The sequence below is a fragment of the Nyctibius grandis genome, chromosome Z (assembly GCF_013368605.1).
Source record: "Nyctibius grandis isolate bNycGra1 chromosome Z, bNycGra1.pri, whole genome shotgun sequence".
Classification (NCBI taxonomy): domain Eukaryota; kingdom Metazoa; phylum Chordata; class Aves; order Nyctibiiformes; family Nyctibiidae; genus Nyctibius; species Nyctibius grandis.
This window is the reverse complement of record NC_090695.1, coordinates 70860151-70885638: the sequence shown is the minus strand read 5'-3', so window position 1 is coordinate 70885638 and position 25488 is coordinate 70860151. Positions and strand designations below refer to the sequence as shown.

Genomic DNA, 25488 nt, shown 5'->3' with positions numbered 1-25488 from the left:
AGTCAGAAGCCCTCCACGTTCAACTGAACAGATGGAGAAGTTACACCCAGCACATGTGGAGGAAATCACATTGCTGGTGCACACTGTAGACACCTGGAAATGCCTGCAGCCAACACTAACCTGCTCTTGGCAGGCCAGCACTCCACCACTGGCAGCAGCTGGCACACCCCTGCACCCACAGTTTTCTGTCTCTCTGTTTGGTACAGTCACTGCTTTGGAGAGCAGCCAGGAGGGCTGCTGCAAAGCTGATGAAGACATGAAAATCAGGCTTAGGCTGAGGTACTAATGGTCTGCCTCCGCAAAGGAGTCTGTGCTACCAGCTGCAGAAATCCTGTCACTCCTCAGTGATGAGTCAGGCAGAGGTGTGAACCTCATGTAACAAAATTTTGCTGTGGGAGTAACAGAAGAAGGCCTCCTGAGGTGTAAAATGCTAGACTTTAAAGGGGACAGACAGCATGTGGGGTATGATCAAGCAGATGTGCTGTGTTAATACATTAAGGATCATTGCACGATTACACACGGTCTGGAAGATGTATTGAACACAGCAGCAATCAGTAACTGAAAGAAAAAAAAAGCAACTCAGCTTTCCCTTATTGTAAATACATTTTTTTTTCTGTAGAAGCAAGTATTTCCAATCACATTCCACTCCTAAATAAAACCTGGAGGTAAACACGTACAGCTTTATAGAGGACTGCACAGTGGTTTGAGGTATCTGAGACTATAGGAATGGTAACTGATGTGCATGTGACAGGCGGGCACGGTGCCATTCCAGAGGCAAGAGAAAGCGAAACACCTGTGTTTCCTAGGCAATCGCCTCTTTCGTGAATATGTAACTTGAAAGCAAACACATGCACAAATGTGCTTGATAGAAGCCATCATAGGCTGACCAAAAAAAGCCCAGAACAGCACGTGGTAACTCATTGCAGCACACAAGGCAACTTGCACTGCAGCATCAGCAGGTGCAGCAAGAGCAGCAGATTAGCTGTATGGTCCCTCCATGCATGGCAGCCACTTCTGCTGACTACTCAGCCTCTGCAGGAAAGCAATGAGGGAATCAGAAGCCATCCTTGACCCTGAAACAGGATGCCACTAACCCATTGTTCAGCATCACAAATCATCCTAAACTGCTTTTGTTCACAGAAAAAAACATGCACACCCACGCAGACTGCCAAACCTATCATCTTTTCCCCTCTTCGAGCACCCTCCGTGGCTTATAGCCAGGAAAAACAGCTTTAGTGGGATTAATTTTACAAAAGGCAGCAGCGCTGTAGAGTAATGACTATATCTAACAAAGCTAAATGGAAATATGAAGAGTCATATTGCAATATAGCAGCATGAGAAAAAAGACTGGTCAGGTAACCCTGTTTTTAAGAGACTATCTTAAGGTTGCAATCAGTGAGGAGTCTGCTATCACCCCAGCAGACAGAATCTCCAGAGTCACAGTGCCTCTTCCACTGCGAGAAGACCATACTTGTTGACAAAGAAAGATGACTCAACCCACATTTCTAAACAGGATTGTTCTTTGATATATGGTCTTATCAAAGCTTTTGTAGGAAACACTGCATATATCAGTTTAAAATGCAATGTGACCTACATTTAAGACGCTTTATAACTAAAATAAAAAAAAATTTTAAAAAACCTGCCAAAGTGAAGTTTTAGTGACAGAACATTAACAGCTTATCCAGTCTAACAAGAAAAGGATAAATTACAGATAGCAGAGATCTCCTCAGGCAGAAGTAGTTTCATTCCAAACCGTACCATGACATGCTCTCTTTATTGCTTAAAACCACCTAAGTTATACATGTATTATAAAATATCCTGTTCTGTTTGATGAGATCATATATGCATTATTTAGATCACAAGAATGTCAGCATTGCCAAGTTATAAATTTGAAGTTATTTTAAAACATTTTGTGTCAAAACACTCTGGTTTTGCTGAGCTTGTCTTAAAATACTTGATAATAACGCACACTTGTTGTTCCAACTACTCTCATTTCACTGACCCTTTGATAAATTACAAGGCAAATCTCTTTCTTTATTCTATTTACAGAAAGCATCTGTGTTCTCATGTTAACAATAAACCTACTATATCTTGAGTCCAAGGTCATGGGCTTTTAGAAACCAACAGAGTATCAAGGCAGGCCTTTCCAGACTACATGGTGTCTTCTTGCTTATCCATAATTATGACAGCTAAGAACAATAACAGTGTTTTTATAACTGAATTTTGTTTTTCAAGATTCTTGTATATAAAACTTTGTCACTGAGGATTGAAATATTTGTACACATGTAACACCAGATTTGATTGCCTGGTTAGTCTTCTTTTACTGTGGGAGATGTTAAATTTCACTATCAATCAGCTGCTTCTACAGACCTAATCATAACACAAGCATCTCCCGAAACTATTTAAACAGAAAAGAGTCTTACTAATAAAACAGGGCATTTAACTACATCCAAAACTGTAGAAAGGATATATGTCAAGTCACAAGGCATGAGCCAGAAACACCAGTAAACCAAAAGCGAAACACAGAGAGAGACTAAATCATGTCTTACAAATGTAGGGAAGACTTAACAGTACCTGATTCACCGACCACAAACACTTCAGCAGTATGAACTCTACAAAGCATGTCCATGTTGCATGGACAGATGCTGCACACATAATATGCGCTCAACATTTTACTGAATCTTATTTTACTTGTGTAAACACTTTCAAACAAGTTAACTGGATAATGGGTCTTACCGGGCACGCTACTGTATATAAAAAATGTAGGGTAGTATAGGAATCCAAATGCCAAACACCCTCCCATCATCAGTCATACTGAAATGCTGAATGCCTTCAATCAGATCTACTACGTTCCACTCCCTCACAGTTCTGGCCTTGATTCAGGCTCAGACTCAAAACTCATCCCTCAGGCCTTCACTCTGCCTCTTAAGCTGCCTACTGTTAGTTTTGGCAGCACACCCTGCAGCTGTAATACACACTTTTTAACAAATTTATTAGAAAGAAAGAGAAAAATAATCCATAATCAAAAGTGGAATGCAAGCTAGACAGAAACAAAAACTTCGCCCAATGTTTTTTTCTCTCCTATACCATCCCTTCTGCAGCACAGAAACCTGTGCTTCTGCCTGCCTAACAGTGGGGTTCAACCAAAGCCTCAGGTGTCAACTGCGTCTCCATGTTTCCACCTTCTAGCCATTGCAAAAAGTCTTTGAATGACGAATAGCAAAAGACAAAGCCAGCGGGCAGACTTATTTTTGGTGTTTGAAAGACATCAGGTAAAGTTGGAAAGTAAGTTACTTTCCAATGACTTGTCAGAGGACACATCTCCTTTATTCTGGATGGCTGTATGAAGGCTGGAGAAGGGGGAAATTATGACATGCCAAGAGGCAAGGAGCTGAAAGTTCAACATTTGGAAAGAAACTGCTTGAGGAATTAAAAATATTATTCTAGTTTTCAGCTAAACACTTACTTCTACCATTTAATGAACACTCTGGAGAAAGAATGACGTGGTTAGAGTCAAACTGTTGCTCCACCTTTCTGATGAATTTGTAAGTATTTTGGTGTGGCCAGTCTGGGGAGTGACCCTATCCCGTTTCCTGCTTTTTTGATAGTCCCAGTTTCCGGGCTTATGTGATTAGGTAAAAGAAAGATCTTAGCTTTTTGCAATATGCTTGAAAATATTACCCCAGGAACTGATAGAATTAATATACAAGCTAAAGATCACCAAAATAGTTGGGTTTTATAGTGTCATAATTTAAAGCATGTTATATGTTGACTCACGGCTTGGGCTTTACAATAGCTGGGCTAACAGTATACACACTCCTCATATCCTCAGTAGCCTGCCAGCCAGCTTGGGAAGATTAGGTTTGGTATTCCTAACAACTAATTTTCAAGATGGTCTACAAAGGAAAGTGGGCTAGAGGGAAAGAAAACTCCTAATGCTTTTCCTTTTCTTAAGACTTCATGGGCTTTACAAAAGCAAGACAAAACTAACTTAACACAAATTCTTTGCAGGTCAGCTTTTAAAAAATGTCTTGACATCCTCCCTGTGTTCCTTACTTCAAGGTAGGACAAGCACAGCTGCCAAGTGAAAAATTCAGAAACATTCACTAAACTCTCAGGTAGCAAAACTCACTTTGCAATCAGCTGACAAGAGGTCTGAATAAAAATTGAAAAAAATAGTTAGTCCTTGATGTCCATGAGCTCAGGCAAATCAAAATTTCATATTCCAAGATATCTGTATGTTGAAATAATGCACTAAATTGCACCACCTCCAAGCTCCCAACCCCATTTGGAATAATTTGCATCCTTGGGAATATGAGTTGACTGTAACTAGGAAATCTTTCTACTTTGTTCCCTGTGGAGGCACAAATAGCTATAGAGACACAGCAATGGATAAGGATAATTTACTACAAGACAAAATTGAATCTACAGATTCTCAGCATGTCTTTATCTGCAGCTAAACTGTAGTGAGAAAGCCAGTAGCTTTTAGCGGCTAAGCTCAACCACTGAACTCTTCATCAAAATAGAAAAAAATATCAATGTGACCGATACTTCAATTCAATCTGATAGATGCATTACAGCTTAAGCAGAAGAGTTGTCAATAACAATATTAATCTATGTACATACACTTGAAGATTGGATTAAATGTTTAATTAGAGAATTTTATGTAATTCAGTAACTTCTTGGCAGACATCTCAACTCCATTCTTCTTGGCAGACATCCCTGGTGATTTCCTACAGGAGTCAATGATGTCTATTTTCCCCAGTGAAAGCAGCAACGTAACTGGTGATGGAGTTTTTTACTAACATCTGCACTTACTTTATCAGAATGTGTCGCATTAAGATTATCCTGCAGAAAAAAAATATTGACAGGTCTTTCAAAATCCAAAGCTCTTTAACCTGTACTAAATTATATTTCATTGTGGCACTGAGTTGTTTGCTCTAATTGTAAAACAATGTTTTGGAAGAACTTTGGTATCTCTGGAGTCAAATTGGTGAAAACTAAGAAAATCTGCTGTGAGTAACATTTTCCGTTGTGGTAAGCTGCTTTTGAGTAATATTGAGCTGATTACACATTACGCATACTAACAATTACCTTCCTGAATCTCTCAACTTTTCTCTTTTTTCCTTTTGACTGTAGAAATCGGTATCATTGCAGTGCTTGTAAGGTCTACCTGCTTGCCAAGCGATTTGTATTTATTTGGCATTTTGTCGATGTTTACATGCGTATTTAATATACCTGCAGCACATGTTTGTAATACTGTTACAAAAGGCATAATGCCTCCCTAAATGATTGGTTTAAGGTCATGATTGCACAACTTGCACGATTAACTTGGAAACCCGAAGAAGTCACTTCCAATTGTGTAACACCTTCTTTAAAGCTACCATCAACTGGGCAGTGAAACTGTCCTTCAGCCAGCAGCTGCATACTCAGAGCAAAAGGAAAACACTGTCTGAGATTCCAGCTCCAAAGCAAACAATTTTCAACTGCAGTACCTTATTTTCTGTCATGGGTGTGTCTTCAGTTCTTGGTCAGGAGAATAAGCATTTATGAGTTTTCAAAGGCAGCCTTTTTGAGGGCACCCTTCTTTTCCCTAATAACGTCGTGTGGATTTTTCTGAATTGCAGGAAAAATCAGGAAGGACTTCTTACTTTGTCATTTGTGTGTGTTTGACAGTGTTATTTCTTGAGGTTTGTAAGAAATGCCAGCCTCTCCTGAAAGCAATATGAAGGAATGTTTTGGGGTTTGGTTATCTTATATACCACATAGCCTTGGAGTAACAAGTGAGTCAAAGAAATGAGTAGAAAGCCTATCTTTCTTTAGATATGATTTTCATGCTTTATTTTGTTGAAATAACATGCCCTGCTTAAAACTTTCACACAATTCCAATAGACATGGACTGTTTTTGTTTACCTTATGGAGATATCGTTGGTACCAAAGCCCCATCAGAACCCTTTCTTTATCACTAGTCCGTAGCTGTCCTGTAGCTGAGACTCAGAATCAGTATACTGTCTCCACTGAACTGATTCTGCAATATTGCTATTTCCTCCAGCTGCTGTCAAAACTAGCTTGCAGTCTTTTTAAGTACACCTTTCACTGCTTGGGTGTTTCTGCCCTATGGTGGTCTACATACCAAGGTATACAGATTTAACTCTTCCTCTTGTTTTCTTTTTTGACTATAGAGGTCTGAAGCATCTTTATTTTCTCATTTTTATGGCACCCCGTGCTTGAGTAGCAAATTCATTAATAAATAAAGAGGAAAGAAAAAATAAACAAAAAAAAAAGAAACAGAACACTAGGAAATCACCAGATTGTGTACAAATTGCTCAATTATTTAACCAGAAGCAACTATTTATATCAAGAAGCTCTTTATCACGAGAGGAACTCCACTCATTTCTACATATCTGAGCATAGAAATAGCAGCCAGTGTGAGTGAAGAAGCAGGATTTGGCACTAGGCTGATTCGATTATAGGAATATGCCAGGCATTGCAAATAAAACCACAAATTTAACCCTTACATAGACAGTCCACATTGGCCACACCGGTTAGCATTCTTCTGTTTGCTGCTGGTGGAAACTGCCTGCCCCATTTGGTACTGAGAACAGACAGCTTTCTTGGTAGTGTAGCTGTACCTTTCTAAAGTATTAGGCCAAGAAAGTAATTTCATCATTTTGATAATATGTGCTAACTGTTTCAGATAAAGTTGCAGGTAAACAAGCGGGCAGCATGATTGGCAAAGGATTAAAAAGCAGAGAATGGCGATATGGAGTAGAATTATGATTGCAAACTTCCCGAGAGAATGAGGTTAGAGATCCCATGTATCTGACAAAGGTCGCATCCGTGTGCTAAAGTGAGGAGATAGGTCACTTTAATGACGCTTCACAGTGAAAAAAACAATGGCGCTTGTAAACCTCAAGAAGCAACATTGTGAAGCACACCTGAATGAAAAAGTGAGGAGCTCTTACTTCCTCTGAGTCTTTGCACAACACCATGCGCAGTAAGACCCAAGAAATCCCTAACTCGCTTTGTAAGGCAGGCACTCCGCTTACGGAGGAAGAGGACGGTCGCCCGCCGCCGCTCTTCCCCGGTGCGGCGGGTCGGTGGGTTCAGCAGAGGGGTGCTGTTTCTGTCAGCTCCGGGACGTTTCCCCCCACGCCGGAGCAGCGGCTGACAAAGGCCGGCGGCCAGCACGGCGGGCGCGGTGCCCCGGCCCGGCGGGCGGCGGCGCGGCCGGGGGGAGCTGTCCGTGGTGCTGCCGCCGCCCCGCGCCCCCCGACCCGCCCCGCCCCGCCCCGCGGCACCCCGACCCGCCCGCCGCTCGCCCCGAGGCGGGGACCCCGCCGGGTGATGTCAGAGCCGCACGAACGGCTTCGTGTGCAGGAGGAGAGCTTGCCCGTCCTCCGCGGCCTTCGTGAGGAGGAAAGGTTCGAAGTCTCGACCTGTTGCATTTTTTCTTATTAAAAAAAAAAAAAAGGAAATAAAAGAAAAAGCAGCCGGTTCAGGCGGAGAGTGGAGTCGTCGCAGTCGCGGGTCGCGTCTCCGTGCCGGCTTTCTGCGCCGCTGCGCCCGTTGTGGATTACTAAGTGTTTGTGCCAACTAAAAGAGCTGGGAAGAGCTGGCAGTTCACCCTAGGAGAAGGAGGAAGAAAGGCGACCACCGCCGCCTCCTGCGCCTCTGGTACCGGTGGGTGTCCGGAGAGGGCGAGCGCGCCCGCCGGAACGGGAGCGGGACCCCGTTGGCACCAAGCCCGCGGTCCCGGGCCCTCTCTCGTCCTTAAATCCCGCTGTCGTTAAATAAAGTCTTTTCCTCCCTTTGCTCCTACCCTTCTCCCGGTCTCTTGTCCTCTCGGGGTGGTCAGGCACAAGTTAACACGCTGCTGCCCTTAAGAGAGGGCCGGGAAGGAAGGAAAAAAAAACAAAAAAGAACAAAAAAAAATGTGAGACCGCCCCGCCGCCAGACGCCCGCCCGGGAGCCCGGCCTCCCAGCCCTCAGAGGGCAGCGCAGGGCGCTCCGCCCCGTCGGGGCAAGGCCGGGGGCCGGCCGCGGCCGCTGCGCTGCGCCGCGGTGACGGTGCCATGGGCACACGGGCGAGGCGGAGCCTGTGGGGCCGGACCGGGGCGGGCCGAGACGGAGCGGTACCAGCTGCGCGGAGAAAACAAGCGACGGGAGGCTCCGCCGCGCCCTTGCAGGTGGAGACGGCTACGGCGAAGGCACCGCGCAGGCACCTCCGGGCCGCGGCCGAGTCCAGGTCCGGGTGGCGCTGCTCGGGCCGCCGAGGGCTGCCGGGGGCGCGGAGCGGCGGGGCCGACCGCTCCCATGGGCAGGGCGCCCCCCGCGGGCCGCCATCTCCGCCAGCCCCGGGCAGCGGCGGCTGCAGCGCTCCGCGGCGCCGGGCCGCCAGCGGGTGTGAGCCCGGGGCCGGCCGGGTCATGGCGCAGCGGACGGGCGGCACGGTGGCGGACGAGCTGGCCAACGCCGCCGCCCGCGGAGACCTGCAGCGCCTGAGGGAGCTGCTGGACGGCGCGGCAGACCCCAACGGCGTCAACTCCTACGGGCGGACCCCCATCCAGGTAGGGAGGCCGGGGGGGTGCGGGCGGCGGGGCGGGGGTAGCGGCCCCTCCGTGCCCGAGGACCGGCAGCGGTAGCCCCGGGGCAGCCTCCCGGTGCCGGCAGCCCCCCCACGACGGCTGGGCTCGGCTGCTGCCGAAGAGGCGAGCGCAGCGGTTCCTCTCGCCTTTCTGGAAAGGCGAAAGTCGGTGACGGCCGCAACAGAGAGGTTTTAGTCTTAGCAACCCTTGACTTTATTTTAACCAACTGAGATGGGATGACTCAAAACCGAGAACTTTAATGCTCATCTCGCAATAAACGTGCCATAAAAAAATAACGAGTCACCTTTTCAGAAAGAATTACCCTTTTGTCATACCTCGTCTGCTGCATTATACGTCTATTAGTATTTCTCCTCTCCCATTAAAAAAAAGTATATTCATTGACTCACGATATACTCACTGACCTTTGCGAGCAGAAGCATCTGGGTGCGATAGCCTTGCCCAGCAGACCTTGCAGGTAGACAGCTATCAGTTCCTGCGGGGCTCCGTCTGCCCGCGTCTTACAGTCGCGTGAACGTAGATGTAGTGCCAGGAGGAGTAACAGATACTAGATTTATAAAGCTGAGTTAATTTCCGAGGTAGTTCTAGACAGATTCGTCTTAAATTTTCAAAATAAAACGAAACTGGAAAAATCTGAGAAGCTATATTTAAGTTTTATGGCGAGTGCTTGCGAAACACTCCCCTACAAAATGTCGGTGCAGTATTTCACTCGAAACACGTACCTGATGCCATCCTCCGACATGTTTTTTTCTGCACCTTTGCGCAGCAGGGATTTAGCCCGTGCGCTGAACGCACTACCGGGTGCGCTGGGGGAAACGCAACTTAGAGAACGGCGAGCCCGGGACGAGGGGCTCCCGGGAGTTTTGGTGCTGCACTGGGCAGGGGGCTCGGGCTAAAGGTGCGTTTGCGGTCTCTCCTGAGGGCGAGGGAAGCGCGGGCGCCGCGCTGCAGGGAGGGCGGGCTCCCTGCACACGCGTGTCCCCTTGCCAAGGACCTCCTGGAAAAGCGTCCCGCGTGAGAGCGGGACAGCGGCAGCCCCCGGGAGCCGCTCCACTGGCACGGGCGAGCTCCTTCCCCCGGTTCCTCCGCCCCGCTCCTGCCGCCCCCCTGCCCGCGCCTGTCGCGGAGCAGCACCAGTGCGGGTCCGCACGCCCCGGCCCCGACGGGGTTCCCGCGCCGCTCTGCCCCACCTGCCCCGCCGGGTCCCGTGGCGCGGAAAAAGGAGGGTTTCCCCCGGCTGCGCAACCCTCCCGCCGGGTCCGTGCTCTCCACCGTTCGTGGCGCCTCCGGAGCTGATCTCTAAGGCCTCACCCTCGGATTTTCCGCTTCTTTCCGCTAGCGATCGCCGCTCCTGCGGAGCTGAACGAGAGAGGCTGAACGGGGCGGGCGCGGCGCTGACGCTGTCTCTCCCCGCAGGTGATGATGCTGGGCAGCCCGCGGGTGGCCGAGCTGCTGCTGCAGCGCGGAGCCGACCCCAACCGCCCCGACCCCCGCACCGGCTGCCTCCCCGCGCACGACGCGGCCCGCGCCGGCTTCCTGGAGACGCTGGCGGCGCTGCACCGCGCCGGGGCGCGCCTCGACCTGCCCGACGGCCGCGGCCGCCTCCCCGTCGACGTGGCGGCGGGGGGCCCGCACGGGCCGGTGGGCCAGTACCTGAGCCACCCGCCGCCCCGCCGCCTAGCCTCCTCCTGGGAGATCGCCTCACTTAATTTATTGCCCTTGCCCACCTCGGGAGACGCGAAGTCGAGCAGCACTAGGGCGTTGTAAATAATCCCCGGATCGCGTCTCCCCGCTCGGATGCATGAAGGACCAGCGGATATGTATCATTTTGTATGCTATACTTTGCACGTGTCTGTACGTTATCTTGCACTCGAAACCCCACGCCCCTCCATTCCCCCGCTTTTTGCACGCGAGGGTCCAAACACTGTGAAGCTAAATAAATATGAAGGAAACCCCCGCACAGAGATGGCACAATAAACTCTTCGTGTTTTGACTAGACCGTGTCTGGGCTTTCCGTTTACCCTCCTCCCCGGGGTTCCCCGCTCGCATTTCCCAGCCCTCCGTCTGAAGGGGACGGGAGAGGCTCCGGGCTCTGCCGGGCCCCAACCGACTGCTCACCATTTGATTTCAGATTCAAGTTAAATAGGACTCAAGGGGCGCTGAAGCCGTTCTCTGCCTCTCCCTCGCAAAACCGGCCGGGACAGCGGGGAATGGAGGCTTCCTGGTGCGATTGCGGCTTTGGCAAACACCTTAATACAACGTGAGATGCTGTGCATGTCTGTGCATGGGCCCGTGGCGCATCCGTGGCTTTTCTCATGAAGGTTGTAAACAGAGGACCTGGAAGGAGAAAATAAAGAGTGATTTGTGTCTCTGCAAGCCCGATACCGCCCTCGCTTGAAGTAATATATGTTTTACCCACTCGCAGGTGACCTTCCCTGAGTGACTGTAAGTTCAACAGTATTTTGAAGAAATCATGGCAGTTGCAAAACGAAGGCAGCGTGGAACTAAAAATTAAAAATCGCACGTCTGAGCTCGATCCCAGAATTTCCCAAGCCGCTCGAAGGTGGCACGTCTGGTAAAGAAACGAACAAGCCGTTGTCACAACAAGTCGTTGTAACGTTTGTGCAGCTGGAGGAGGAAGGGGGGCGGGCAGTAGATTACTTACCTGAGAGATGATCCGTATTTCACTGACTCCCCCGCCGCGGGGAAGCTGGGTGTGAGTGTCCCACGGTGAAGCCACAGCGGCAGTCCAGCCCTCCCCACGGGGAAGCGGGCGGCCGGGGAGACCCGCTTTTGCCGCGGCGGGTCCCAAACCTCCGCCGGTGTGCTGCGGACAGGGGCCGGGCTGCAGCTGCGGGCAGGGGCCTGGCTGCAGCAGCACAGGCACGGCGGTGAGGCAGGCGGCGAGGACGGTGCTTCCAGCCCGTTGGGGCCGGCGCCGCTCCCGCGGCACGCGTGGGGGAGACCCTGCCTCCCCCCTCGGGCCCCCCACGGGGCTACGCTCACACGTCCTGCGTGTCAGGGACAGAGAAGGGGAAGCAAGACGGGGCAGCAGGAGAGCTCCACTCTCCTTTCCCCAGCGCAAGTCCTGAGCGCTTTGAAGAGCTGCCTGTAGAGAACGAAAGCGGAAAAAGATTTCTCTTCGTTTTGCGTTCCTACTGAGTGTCCCACTCCTAGATATTTCATACACAAACACTAAAAATAATATATAAAAATATCTATATTAAAATTATATATATATACTTTTAGGTATCGTATTGGAATACGTAATTTATTACAACATAATTTCATACAATGCATGCTTTATAATTACGTCTTGTAAGTTGGCATGATATAAATATGTAGTTATGCCGTTTGTGTATGTAACACATCTATGTAATGCCTATATAAAAATATACATAATATGCATATTTATTAAAAAGTTATGACTACGTAACAAGCCTACATATTTGCCTATCAATTGTTTTTATATGTAATAGGCTTATGCTTAATTATAACTACATTATATGCATATAAAATACCTACAAAAAAATCACATTTTATTTAGTCTGTATTCATGGTTTTTCAGTATAAGAATGCATAGATTTATTTATACATATATTTAAATAGCAAATATATAAAACCACAGTATGCGATGATAACACCTTACGAAACTGTACTGTATTCTGTCTTAGTATATGGCACAGCCATAAGCGAGCCAAGGGCAACACCGGGCACACAGTAGTCAAGGGCCTGCACCCCTGCACCCTGAGGGAACCGGGATGGAGCCAGGACCAGACACAGAAATAAGGGTGAACCTGACCGCCCACTTTACAGAAAAGTAAGGGTCTAATAAACTGCACTTCCAACTTCAGTTAGACCAGTATTCCTATTTTGAAAGGTCGTTTACTCCAACAACCAGAATTCGATTTAAAATTTTGAGTATTTCCTTATGGCTTATGAAACACCACCACCACCAATAATAACAACAATGACAACAGCAATAATAATAATAGTAATAATAATAATAATAATAATAACAACAATAATAATAATAATAATGACGATGATGCATAAAATCGCCAGGGAAAGAACAGCCTTTCCTAGGCTGACCACACCAAACGAGCAGAATATGCCCTCAAAACTCAGCAGGGCTAAATGCGTAATTGCTATGAATCTGCCTCACGCCGTAGGTCCGGAGCCCCCGCCCAAGCCAGGCCCACGGCGGGGGCTACTCACCCCGTGGGAGGATGGGGGTCCCTGCCACGATCCCGCTCAGCAGCTGCAGCTTCCACAGGCACCTTTTCTTCTGGCAGCAGCGTCGGCTCCAGGGCTTGGCGTCCCCCCGAAAAGAAGAACGGTAATTGTTAACAACAAACAGCAGCAGCAATGCACATTTCGAGAAAGCCCTAAAAGCATTACGTTTAAGGTGGAAGATAACTCGCGCTTTTTATTTTTAATATCGCTGCTGTAATTGAATACATGTGCACACACACACGCACGCACACAGCCCTCTGCAGCAGGGTTTGCGCCCTGTGCTCGGAGAGATGCTCCTCGGGCCCTGCTCGGCCATGCATTCAGCGTTGGTGGGTATTTGGTTTCTATTGCCAAAACTGTCAGTCCATCCTCCCACCACCCCTCCGGCACCTGCATTACGCGCCCAGGCAGGCATTCATTTCTCTCAATTTTGCCTTGCCTGTCGGGGAGGTGTCGCCACGGGAGGGGAAAAGAAAAAGAAAAAAACAATAAAAACAAAAGCATCTCTCGAAGAGCTGCTTTCATTTCGAAATGGCTGTTTTCACTCACCCATTTCCCAGGCTTGAAATCGTACTCGGTCCAGACGAAACCATTACAGGTTCTTCTTTATTAGCATCTCTGTTAGGGTTACTCCGTGCCCACGCAGAAGGAGGAAACTTCTATTGACATCAGTGTTATTACTGTTTGTCCAGCCGGGAGAAGGAGGTGTTTGTTATGGGGGGAGGTGTTGCATACGCATACATTCACCAGCCCTCCCAGCGATTGCTGCGCTGCCTCCCCTCCCCGGAGCCTTCCCCGCCGGTTCCCTGCAGTCCCTGCGCACCCCCAGCTCCGCGCCGAGCCGCCTCCAGCCGTGCCGAGCCGTGCCGTGCCGTGCCGAGCCGTGCCGAGCCAAGCTGGGCTCCGCCGCACCCAGGGAGGGCGAAAATGCGCCCGCAGGACCGACACCCGCCCTGCCCGTCACCCTGCCCCGCACCTAGCCCGGAGGTACCCCGCACCCTGGGAGGGGGGATGCGCAGGCAGAAGGGCTCCCGGGGAGGGGGGCGGGAGGGGGACCCCCGTCTGCCTCCCAGAGATCCTCTGCCAGGAGTCGGGCCTCGTTCAGCACCGGCTGTCGGGGGGCTCAGCACCCCTCCGGCGGTCCCCGCGGCAGCGCCCGAAGCCGGCCCCGGGGGGAGGAAGCGCCGGCAGGTTGCTCGGGGCTTTTCAGCGCTCCTCCGCTGCTTCCCTACCCGCTTCCCCGCTCCGAAATCTCACCCTTCAAACCGAAAACAAAGCGGTTCATCACCGCGGAGCTCGGCCGGGGAGAGGGTCGGGGGAGATAAACAGTTAATTACCCGTTTCGGTTACCGGCGGGGGGAGACGAGATCCGCTTTTTTTTTTTTTCGCTCCGCTACGCAACGGCCCCGCGTCGCGTTCAAATGACCATGTGACGAGGAAATAGCTGCTCGCCCGGGCCAATACTGGCCTGCGCTTTTAAAGCGGCAGGGATCCGCTAGCCGCCCTCCCGGGGCACGAACGCGGCCCCCCGGGGGACGGGGCGGGGGTCGCGGTGCGCTGGGCAGCCGCAGCCGCAGCCGCCGCAGCCCCCCGCCCCACTGACGGGCTCCCGAGCGAAACGGGAGCCAAACCCAACCAAACAACAAGAAAAAGATCAAAATACCTCCCCCTCCTCCCCCCGCGCCAAACGGAGCGGGAGGCGGCGTGTTTGGAGGGGACAGACGGGGGGGGAGGGCAAGGACATGTCGTCAAGGCTTTATTTGAAAGCAGGGGAGCGCCCTGCGATTGGCCGGCCCCCACGCCCGTTTGGTGGTGGTGCTCCTCGGGGCGAGTCGGTGGGAGGGGAGAGGAGCCGGCGGCCTCCCCCGTCCCCATCCCCCGCCGCCGGTCCTCCTTCGCCCGCTTTCGAGGCGGGAGCCATCATCATGGGAGGCGTTTAAGGGCAGAGGAGGGGGAGGACGGGGGGGGGCGGGGAGGGAGGTAAGGCGAAATGGGGAGTCGAAATTAGTCAAACGGAAAAGCAAAAAAAAAAGAAGAAGAGAAAAAAAAAAGGCAGGCAATCCTCTCCAATGAATGGAGGGTGCGAGGGCCGATTCACCGGTGGGGCCCCATCGGGGAGGTATTTCTAGCGCGGCACGCCGGGGGCTGCTTCGCGCCCATGACCCCCCGGATAAGGTGCACCGTCCGCTTTCGGCGCGTCCGCAGCCGGCGCCGGGCCCGGGCACTGGGTTGGCGCATCCTCCGCGGCGTCGTCGGGGTGCTGGGACGGCGACGGCCGCCGCGCCTGGCTCTGCTGCTGGTCCTGCGGCGGAGGCGCCGCCGGAGACCCCGGCCCAGGTAGGGGCTCCCCGGGGAGCGGGGCTGCGAGGGGGGCAGCGAGGGGGGGGCGGCCCCGGGGGCCGGAGGGAGCGGGAGGCGGCCTCCCCGGGGTGAGTGGGGTGCCCGCTCCCCGCGGCATCCCAGCGCCGGACGCGCAGCGCCGCGGAGCCCCCTCCGCGCCACATGCTCAGATTGCACCGGGAACACGTGAGATTTGCACAGGCATGGGGGTTATTCTTCTCTCTCTCTTTTTTTTTTTTTTTTTCCTTAAACGCAGTAGAAAATGACAGGTTCTTGAAAAGTTACTGTAACTTACTTCTGCCCTGCCCCCCACCCCGAGAAGTTTTTCTTTTCGTTTTCTCTATGGCTAACTCCGAAGAAATAAACCCACCACCCCTTAACCAACATTTACAGACGATTCCTTGCAAACAAGGAACATAACTATTGCTCTGAAGAAAGAAAATGGCCACTGTTTTCCGAGCGTTAGTTTCCACTGTTGTAAATGACAGTGAAATACAGTGGCCTACTTTGCCTTCCCTTGCTGTTATATAAATATGCGCAGTAAGGGTTAGAGCGGCCGAGCAGCGTCAGAAAGAGAGATTAAAATACACACGTATAAAGGACCTTGAGAGACACCCGAGGTCCTGGCGTTTTTCCCGATTGCAGAAAGCAAAATCGGATTGTTGTGGATCTGCACGGCGCGTGTTAGGCCTCGGTCATTACACATAATTAGACACATAATGAAAAATAAAGCGAATATTAATTTTTATGTGTATTTGAGGATTGTTCTGCAAAATCCTTGTAGGGGGTCATTAGAGGAGTCCACATCTCCTTTAATCCAGAGCACGAGTGGGAGAAGAACAGAGGTAGAAGAGAAGGAAAGTAGAAATATTTGCCTGAAAAATATCTACAAAAATAGAAGTTATATATTTTATATATATATAAAAATATATATATATAAAAAGTAAACCCTTCAAGCTATAGGACTCGAGTTGTGGAGATAAAGCAGTTTGCAGTTTGCCTGCTCCAGTCTCTGGCCAGATTACTTTCAGCACTTTTTGAATATTTAAGTGTGGGGAGATACACATACACATGTGCGTGTGTGTATGTGTGTGTGTGTGTATATATATATATATATATATATATAAAAATCAGAAACAATATCCAGGTTTCCTTGTTACCTTCAACTCCCTCGTTTCTTGCATTTGTAGTAGGCCTAATTTTTTCATCTCACACTAGGTGGTGGAAAAAGAAACTATAAACTCTGACTGACATGAAATGCACAAATCTCAAATGTAAAACATAAATATGAACGTGCTGATTATCTCCAAGTAAATTCGCTGTAGCAAGGACAAAACTTTCTCATGGATCAGGCAGCGTGGCAATTATTTTTCTGTCTATTTTCACATTTACTGTCAATACTGCTGCTCCCCCCCCCCCCCCTCGGGTAGATCGAGTTCTTCTGAAATGCGAGTTAGGTCTAAAATAGTCACTGAAATGTGCTGAAAATCTGATTCTGAAGGGGCTCGGAGGGATAAGACAAGGGTGTGTGTTTAATTAAAAAAAAAAAAAAGGATGAGATTTTCCCTTTTGCCTAACTGTACTCCTTCTGTAATAGGATGTAACAATATTACAGACACAAAAGTAATGCGTAAGTATTTTGGCAGCTCAGAGACAGCGAACTCCGAACCTGTAGTATTTTGGGCCACAGTTTGCAGGAAGACAGTGGCTTCATTAGATAGAAATCTATTTCAGGGGAAAAAATAATTTGGGAAATAAAGAGAAAACAGCTCCTTTTGCCCTTATTTCCTGTTTCGAGAGACGGGTCCTATTCTCAAGGTTTGTTCGAAATGAAATTGCTTAATTAAATAGATGGAACAAAGAAAATTTTAACACAACAGTGTTAAATTGAGAGAGAGTCTTGCGTTGAAACAGCGTCTACGAAGCTGCTGCTGAACACCGAGTGGGTCCGAGATGGGGACCAACACTCGAAAACTGGCTGATAAAGGCAATCTGACGGCTGCCCGCCCGGCATAAGCACTGGCCACGCCGTGACAGATTTTTTTTGCAACACCTAAATCTATATATTTTTTAGGACGATGCGAGAGATTTTATTTATTTTGCCTTTTGTGTGTGTGTGTATAATTTGTTGCTTTTCTTCGCCTTGCTCTTTGTTTTTTAAGGAAGGGAATATTTTGCCTGACGAATGCTTAATTAGTTTTTGTAAACTGTTAGGTGATTATCCAGAGCGATTAGGTCGTTTTACTTTCCGATGACTCCATAGCCCAAAACGAGGGACCGAAATAATACGCATCTACAATTTTCTGGAGGGTTTCTAAGAAAAAATTAAAAATTTATAGGGACAATTTCCAGCTATTTAGGGGACTATATTACATTCAAAAATGCACTCTGTGCAAGATTATATCACACGACTTGGAAAACAGAAAGCGAAGTATTTATTCTTTATTATTGCAGGTTGTTGGATTGTTGATTTCTTTTTTTTTTGGGGGGGGGGTCGTTTTTATATTCAAAAGAAACCGCTATGACACAACTTCTAAAGATCTAAAATTAAGGTGCTAGATTTTCCTGTTCTCACACAATATATGTAATGAGGATAATTACTTTTGCAAATATACTGACATTTTAAGCTGAAGAGTAGAAGGATACTGTTTAACTATTTCTATTCATCGCTTTTGCTTAATTTTAAGCATAACTCCAGACAACTGGTTTTTTCCCCCCTTCGTTGTGAATCAGGTTACTTCCATGCAATCTCTCCATTGCATCCTCCACCCCTGCCCCTCGTGTGCCTTTCTTGCCTATTTACAGGCGAGGAAATCCCAATATTGTATTTTCTATATTTTGCCTCTTTATAGTATTTAATTAACCCATAAATTTATTACCGAAATATTTCTTAGATGATAAAATAACTCACGTAAATGTTTTTAAATACATTTTTTATTTTTTTTTTTCGTTAAAAGGCTAGTACTTGCTAAACCTTAAACAGGGCACAAGATGGCTGCTTTTGGTAGATGAAAATTACCTTTTCCGTACTGTATGCTATGTTATCAAAACATCTCAGAGCAATTTGCAGGATTGATATAGGGTATTATTAAAATGCATCAGTTGTCAGTGCCAAATGTATTGTTGAACAGTGACTTTAGAAAGAATTAAGAACAGAAATGTAAGATAGGGAGACTGCTTAATGTGTTGGGTTTTTTTTCCCCGGGAAATATCTTTGCAGTAAGGTTTGTCGGGGAGAGAAGGTGGTTTCTCCTCCCTTCCCCCAAGATACGAGTGTAATGCAAGGGTCATTTTCGAAATACAGCAGCATAGGCTCAGCTATTATTTCCCTGACTTCAGATATAACCGTGTGTAGTTATGTTTCGATTAATTTGAGGTCTTTTGTTGGTACCAGAATTGTGCAAAATAGGATTTGCATTTGTGGGTGAGAAATTTGTATGATTTCTATAACGTAATTTAAAATCGTGTCGCTTTAATGGTCCAGTAGATTGACTAGTGATTTGGAGCGTCAGTAATCATTAGCATGGGATGGTATTTGTTGTTTTATATTATTCTGCGATTTTGTAGCTTTTAGCAGATTTTAGCAGGGATGAAGATGCAGACAGGCCCTCTGACTCCTCCAGTAATATCCTTACTTACAAATACGTTGACGTGCGAGTGTATAAACTTTTTAAGACTTTTACACAAAATGAACATATGAATATATTTATACACACACAGAGACACATAAAATCATCTATCAATACTGTTTCACAGAAAGCAAGATTAGCCAGCGATAATATGCAACCCTGTCACGCCTCACTATTGATTTGAAATTTTAAGACACCTCACACACATAATTAAGGAGGTTTTCTCCTTGGATTTATCTCTACATGGCTATCAATAATGGCAGAGAGCGCACGAAGGACTGGGGGACACTTTGCCTGTTGAGTGGGGGATCCTTTCCTCTTAAGTTCTCAGACTTTACAGACTTTAAAAAAATCCACTTTAAAACTTTGTTGATTTTTTTTTTTAATCACCCCGCAGCCCTGGGGTCTGCTTCGCACCGTGCGCTGCAGGAAAACCACGGTGCGTGGGAGCCCACCGCAGGTCCCTGCCAAGCAGGCGCCTCACCCCACCCAAGCCCCCTGCGAACGTCACACCCTGCTCTGGCAACGCCACTTTCCCCAGAAACTTCGAGAGGGAGGCTCAGAAAGCCCCCGAATGAGGAAATTTCAGTGAACCTCTGACTTGTCTACGCAGGGATAAATTTGTGTTCATTTCTCCTCATCCAAGGATGCCTCTGCCTTTCGGCCATCGGTACATGTAGACGTAAAATCGCCGGTTTCCCCCCTTTCGCCACGCAGGGCTGTTCGTGTGCCCGAGCGGCGGCGGGGGGAGGTTAACGCCGAAGGGAACAAAGGTGCATCTGCAGGGCAGATACTGCTTCTGTGGCAATCGCACCGGCTTTCTGCAATTAAAAACAGGAGATTAGGGAACTGACATTGGGGGAAAAAAAAAAAAAAAAGAAAAAGCTAAAAAGCTTCCTTAATCTGTTTTCTGTATTTGCTCACTTCACTGTCCGACCTGGGCGGTGGCTCCGAAACGCCCCGCTCTCCGCATTGCCCTGCAGGAGTGCAGGAGCCTTAAAACCCCTTCCTTCGCCTTGCCTCTTGCCCAGGTCTGCCCGTAGCTTCGAGGCGGCGGAATGAAATTTTCCAGCCGCGGGTGGCGGGTGCTGCGCAGCCCCGCGGGCGCTGGGGCCGATCCCCCGCTCCCCTCGACGGGGGGGTGTCACTTGGCGGGGGGGCGTCATGGGGCCCGCAGCGGGGAGCCGCGTTGTCCAGGAGAGATGAGTGGGAGGGCAGAACGCAGGGGGAGGAGCCAGGTGCTCGTGTTTTAGGGACCTCTGCAGCGGCGGGGCGAGGCCCTGCCCAGCCTCCGGCTGCCGGGCTGGAGCCCTACCTTATCCCGGCTGGGCTTCGCCGCGGTTTTCCTGCCAGCGAGAGGCTCCCGCAGGGCCGGCGAGAAGCGGCTCTTTTCTGCCGGGTGCCATTAGGTGGATCGCAGACTTCCTGCGGGCACGGCTCTCTTCCTCATCCGGGCCGCCCGCGCCCGGCCGGCGGCGGGGCGGACCCCAGACCCACAGCTCGGAGGGGCTCGGGGCAGGGCAGGGTCCCCCTCCGGCGGCAGAAGCCAAATCTGTCCCTCGCACAAGAGTCCCTCTCGGCCCTGGGAAGGTTCTGTTCCACCTCCTCGCCCCGCCCGCCCCACGCAAGATAACCGCGGGATGCGTCCCACCTGCCCGGGCCGGGGCAACTGCGGCCGGCCTGGCCAGCCCGGAGAAGGCGTTTACCGGTGGGGCCGAGCCTCCCTCCCCTGCCTTCACAAACCCCCCCAATTTGGGCAGCGGGGGGGAGGGAGGGGCGGGGCGCAAGGCCGCAGCCCCCTCCCCTTCCTTTTCCCGCAACGACGGCGCCCTGGAGGGAAGGAGCCCCCTCGGGACCCTCCCTGCTCTCTCGGGGGTCTGTGAAATCGCGCTCTCCCGCGAGGGTGCCGAGCTGCCCCCGGCTCTCAGCTTGCGGAGCTGTCTGCCGGCACCCGGCGGTCCTCCGCCGCCCCTCCGTGCCCCCCACCCCCGTGAGGGTGAGCGGATTTTACCGCAGCCGCCAGCACCTCGCTGCCCTCCCCTCTTGGAGCCGTGGGCGGGGGGGATGTTGCAGCGCCCTGCCCCACTCGGGGTGTGCGCAGGGGGGATACGCAGGGCCGTGCCCGGGGGCCAGGGGCCACGAGGGGGGGCGGGGGGGAGCCGCTGCCGTCGGGGAGGAGGAGCTGCGGCGGCTCCGCGGCGGGCGAGTTCCCGGTCAGGGGAGACAGAAAGCCGGGGACGGCCGTGCGGGTCGGACCGTTGGGGGGGCGATGGAGGAGTCCCCCCGGGGCGACAGCTCCGGCGACCGGCTGTGCAGCGCCGCCGCCCGCGGGGACCACGAGAAGGTGCGGAAGCTCCTGGACGCGGGCGCGGATCCCAACGGGACCAACTCCTTTGGGAGGACCCCGCTCCAGGTACGGAGCACCGGGGAGGGTGGGGTGACGGGTGGGGGGAGCTGTCCCCTGCCACGCTGGCGGGGGAGAGGGGAGGGATTTCAGGTTTTGAATGAAGTTTTAGGATTATTGGGACCGGACTGCAGCCGCAGCTGCCTGAATACAAGCGGGAGCTTTTCTGAAGCATCGCCCTCCTGACAATACTAGCTGGAGTTTACAGGAGCACGCCTGGCAGCAAACGAATTATGCTAAAGGGTACTCAAAAGGAGAAATGGGATTGCAAAATCCGCTTCCAGATGGGTTCAGGAAGCTGACTGCACTTCGATCAACTTTTTTTGTTTGTTTTAAATATAGCCTTTAATGGGTCTTTCTCCCCAAGGAAATCGAAGTGGGGTCCCTTACTAGTATATTCATGTGAAAGTACAGCACAGAGGAAGGCATAGAAATTGTCACTGGGTAGAAATTGTAACTTGAAACTAGGTATATGTTAGGAGTCCTCGTTATTATTAGTAGTATTTTTAATATTCACTATTTGTCAGTAGAGGTACCCGTGTGGAGGGGAGTTGCTTTCCAGGCAGTTTGAGAGCTAGAAGTGTGTTATATTAATCGACATATTTATGCTGGAAGTTTTAAAATGTTCGTTGAACAATTGGATGTACTGTGATTTAAACTGGAGTTGTGTATTTCATGAAAAGGTTTTCTCGAGTTGTCATTTGAAGCAATATATTTAATGATTCACCAGCTAAGCTGAACAGCCATTTTGGTCCTTGCACTTTATATAGAAAAGGAAATATTTTTCTAAAGTAAGTTACTGAGAAAGGTACTGAGGAAGTTATTCGTTTTGTTTCTATTGTAGGTTCAAATTCCAGATGAAAAGGGTCTCCAAACTGTTGTAAATTTTCTCTTTCCTCTCCTCATTTCAGAGTGAGAGTAAGTTCTGTTTCCCTCATCAGCACTTTGCAAAATGGCTGCCACTCTGACATGTGGACTCTCTTTATCTTTCTGAAAAGCTTAACTTCCACAGAAATTTATAAATTATGAAATTTATAAGCATTTTCGCACTTATATTATTAATAAAATAAAATATTTGTAGTCCATAACCAAATTCTCTAGAGAAGGAAGATACTGGGAAAACCTATTGTCTTAAGATATTTTCTACATTGTGAAGATTCAATTTATGGAGGTTAAAATTCCATCGAAAATGACAAGGAGAATGTGGGAAGTAAAACCCCAAGCGCAAATTTCTTTTGTTTGTTGGCTGGTTGTTTTTGTTTGGTTGGTTTTGTTTTGGTTTTGTTCAATCGTGCATGATCAGACCTTGCCAGAAGTTTCTGCTTTTGGTTCACCTGCAGGGTGGCATTAGGGTTCAGCAGGAAAGTTTTGTGCGTAACCCATGGGCGCTCGACAGCTTTTCTTGCTCCTGTGAGAAGCAGCACAGGTTTAGCCAGAGCTGAGAGAGAGACGAATGGCTCGATCCAGACCCCGGGAGGGGGGAAATCTGCATCGGGCACCAAAAAGAGCCAAACCACTGCCAGGGCCGTGACACCCCACTGCCTGCCCGGCCACACTTGCTGTGCTGCGAGCTGCGTTGTTTGTTGATGAATCGGCAATGCATCCTCAGTGGCAGGGGGCCAGGGGACTTAACGCAAGGCTCCTCAGGGCTGTCACAGAATGCATACTGTGTATGTACATATAGTGTGTGTATATGTGTATACGCACATACACACACTATTTATGGTATAATAAATGGTACACATAAATGATATACACGAGTATATATATGTGTGTACATATATATATGTGTGAGTGTGTGTATGTGTGTGTATATATATATACACACACACACACACAGACCATAAGTATCATATATACCATGGTATATATAAATGGTATAAAATGTGATACAGAACACACAGCTATGCAATACCTAGTTTGGAAATCATACGCATCGTAGCCAATATTTTAGTTTATCATAGAAGCATAGAATACCTCAAGTTGTAAGGGACCCGTAGAGATCATCGGGTACAGCCTTGTGCCTTTATGCAGGCCACAGGTACTAACAGCCGACACAGGAACGTTAGCCCACAGGACACCCCAGCCCCTCAGCCTCCCAGCCCCCGGCCGCCTCCCTCCCCGTCTCTCCGCAGCCGCGGTGCTCGGCGGGGCGGGCGCGGCGCTGACGCTGTCTCTCCCCGCAGGTGATGATGCTGGGCAGCCCGCGGGTGGCCGAGCTGCTGCTGCAGCGCGGAGCCGACCCCAACCGCCCCGACCCCCGCACCGGCTGCCTCCCCGCGCACGACGCGGCCCGCGCCGGCTTCCTGGAGACGCTGGCGGCGCTGCACCGCGCCGGGGCGCGCCTCGACCTGCCCGACGGCCGCGGCCGCCTCCCCGTCGACGTGGCGGCGGGGGGCCCGCACGGGCCGGTGGGCCAGTACCTGAGCCACCCGCCGCCCCTCCCCGCCGCCGCACCGGCAGCCGGGCCGGCCGCGGAGGGGGCTGCGCGCTGACCCACCCCCGGCCGCCACCCCTCGCCGCCCCGCCCGCTGCCCGCCGCCACCGCCCCTCGCCGCAGCGCCCGACGCCCCGGCGGCAGCCGCCCCCCGCCAAGACCCTCTCTCCTTCTTCCCTACGCGCGTCTCCGTGGCAGGTGCCCCCGCCGTCGAGGCACCCCGCGAGCACTCACGGCTGGCGGTGCTCTCGGGAACCCGGCTGATGGGAAGGGTGTTCCCCTGCCCCTCTGCCCCGGAGCTCCTCGCGCACACCTCGGGCACTCCGTGTCCTGCTTCTGTGAGGCGACGCATGCTGTTGAATTTTCTAAGAAAAAAAGGGAAAGAAATAAAACACAGTCGCGGGGAGCGCTCCTAGTCTTCCCCTCTCCGCAAGCTCCCCGGTGGGCGGAGGACGGTTCTCCGGTGCTCCAGGGGAAAAAAAAGAGTCTTTGTTTCCACCCTCCATTTATTGTTAAATTGATGCGATTCAGAGAAATGAGAACGCTCCATTTCCCTTAGCGGCTTGCTCACTGCCCTGCAAGCCACTGCCTTGATCTCCGTCAGATACTTATCTTATTTACGACGGTACTGATTTTATTCATTACAGCATAATCCTGCAGAGCTTTGCATTTTAGTCATACCTTGAGAGTCTTTTATATAGCGCTCCGAAACAGTGAACACCTTAGCCATCCCGTTTACAAGTTTAATTCATCTTCAAATTTTCTCCCCTCATCACCCCGCTCAACTTATAAAGTCTTAAAAAATTTAACACTTACCGAGATTACAATTCGGGAACTACTACAAATATTTTGTATTGATGTATTCAGGGAAGGTTATTCATGTGAGGAACCAATTGGTAATCATTTAGCTACTGCGTAGTTTTAACATTTGGATATACCCCGTTCATTCAGAAGATCTGGGCAACGAGCTCGATATTTTTAAGACAAATTTCCGTGTCTCTAAACCAGACATTCGTAAACAAAAAACAAATGACCGAGCTTGGTTATAAATCTGAGTCTCTTCACACGCATTATCTTTTTTTTTCCTGCGCGATTTCCATCGTCTACCCAATATTTGTACTACTTATATGTGATGAAATACCTGTTACCATTCAACCGGAAAATGTCAAAGAGGTTGGTTTAACAAAACCCGAAACGATCCTTGTGTTCAACTATTAAAGAGTCCTGTACGGAGCACTACTCAGTGTTGGGCGATGTTATTTATTTCGACTTTGTTCGTCGCCTCCATTTTTTTGTGTCTGTGGATAAATACGTATACATACACATAACGCATTCACGCAGGTCGAATACACAGGGCTTATATGCAGATGTGTGTTATTCACGCATGTACATACTCGAGTTAAAAACATCCATGAAACTTGTTAATTTCCTTATTTAAAACGATGCTTACAGAGCACCAGGAAAGTTCAACTGCACTTGTACTTTTGCATGACTTTTTAAAAGCAGAAGATTTTTTTTTTTCTCTTCCTGCTAAAAAACGAGGGCAAGCACACACTGCAGAATAAGGCACCACGGGCGCATGCCATGCCCGAGGGCTCTTTTTCCCCGATTCCCGCAGATGCGCTGGTAATTTTTTGGCCCGTGCTCGGGAGCCTGCGCTTTGCCCAGGGCACCCATGACGAGGCCAGGAGAAGCGCTCCAATGCCCCGTCGTTTCGCCTCTAGTTTACCAAGGAACGGCTTTCTTTAAAATAGAAGGGGGAGGGGGGGACAACCCCTCTCCCTTCAAAACCGAGGTTATTTCCTAGCTCTTTGGGGGCGAGCCCCGCCGCAGAGG

The 25488-nt window shown here is 49.9% G+C and overlaps 2 protein-coding genes across 2 annotated transcripts; both read left to right on the top strand.

Moving 5' to 3' along the window:
* Positions 1–8429: 8429 nt before the first annotated feature.
* LOC137676254 (cyclin-dependent kinase 4 inhibitor B-like) lies at positions 8430–10373 on the top strand. The gene is made up of 2 exons (XM_068422952.1): positions 8430–8570; positions 10023–10373. The coding sequence occupies exons 1-2, from the start codon at positions 8430–8432 to the stop codon at positions 10371–10373; spliced, it is 492 nt and encodes a 163-aa protein (XP_068279053.1).
* Positions 10374–21080: 10707 nt separating this feature from the next.
* Positions 21081–23710, top strand: LOC137676253 (cyclin-dependent kinase 4 inhibitor B-like). Its single transcript, XM_068422950.1, has 2 exons — positions 21081–21224; positions 23402–23710. The coding sequence occupies exons 1-2, from the start codon at positions 21081–21083 to the stop codon at positions 23708–23710; spliced, it is 453 nt and encodes a 150-aa protein (XP_068279051.1).
* Positions 23711–25488: the final 1778 nt, after the last annotated feature.

What these genes read in the sequence shown, in the direction of transcription:
- LOC137676254 (XM_068422952.1), top strand. Translation starts at nt 8,430, where the DNA reads ATGGCGCAGCGGACGGGCGGCACGGTGGCGGACGAGCTGGCCAACGCC. An exon ending in ACGGGCGGACCCCCATCCAG is followed by an intron (nt 8,571 to 10,022) that starts GTAGGGAGGCCG and finishes CTCTCCCCGCAG; the next exon opens with GTGATGATGCTGGGCAGCCC.
- LOC137676253 (XM_068422950.1), top strand. Translation starts at nt 21,081, where the DNA reads ATGGAGGAGTCCCCCCGGGGCGACAGCTCCGGCGACCGGCTGTGCAGC. An exon ending in TTGGGAGGACCCCGCTCCAG is followed by an intron (nt 21,225 to 23,401) that starts GTACGGAGCACC and finishes CTCTCCCCGCAG; the next exon opens with GTGATGATGCTGGGCAGCCC.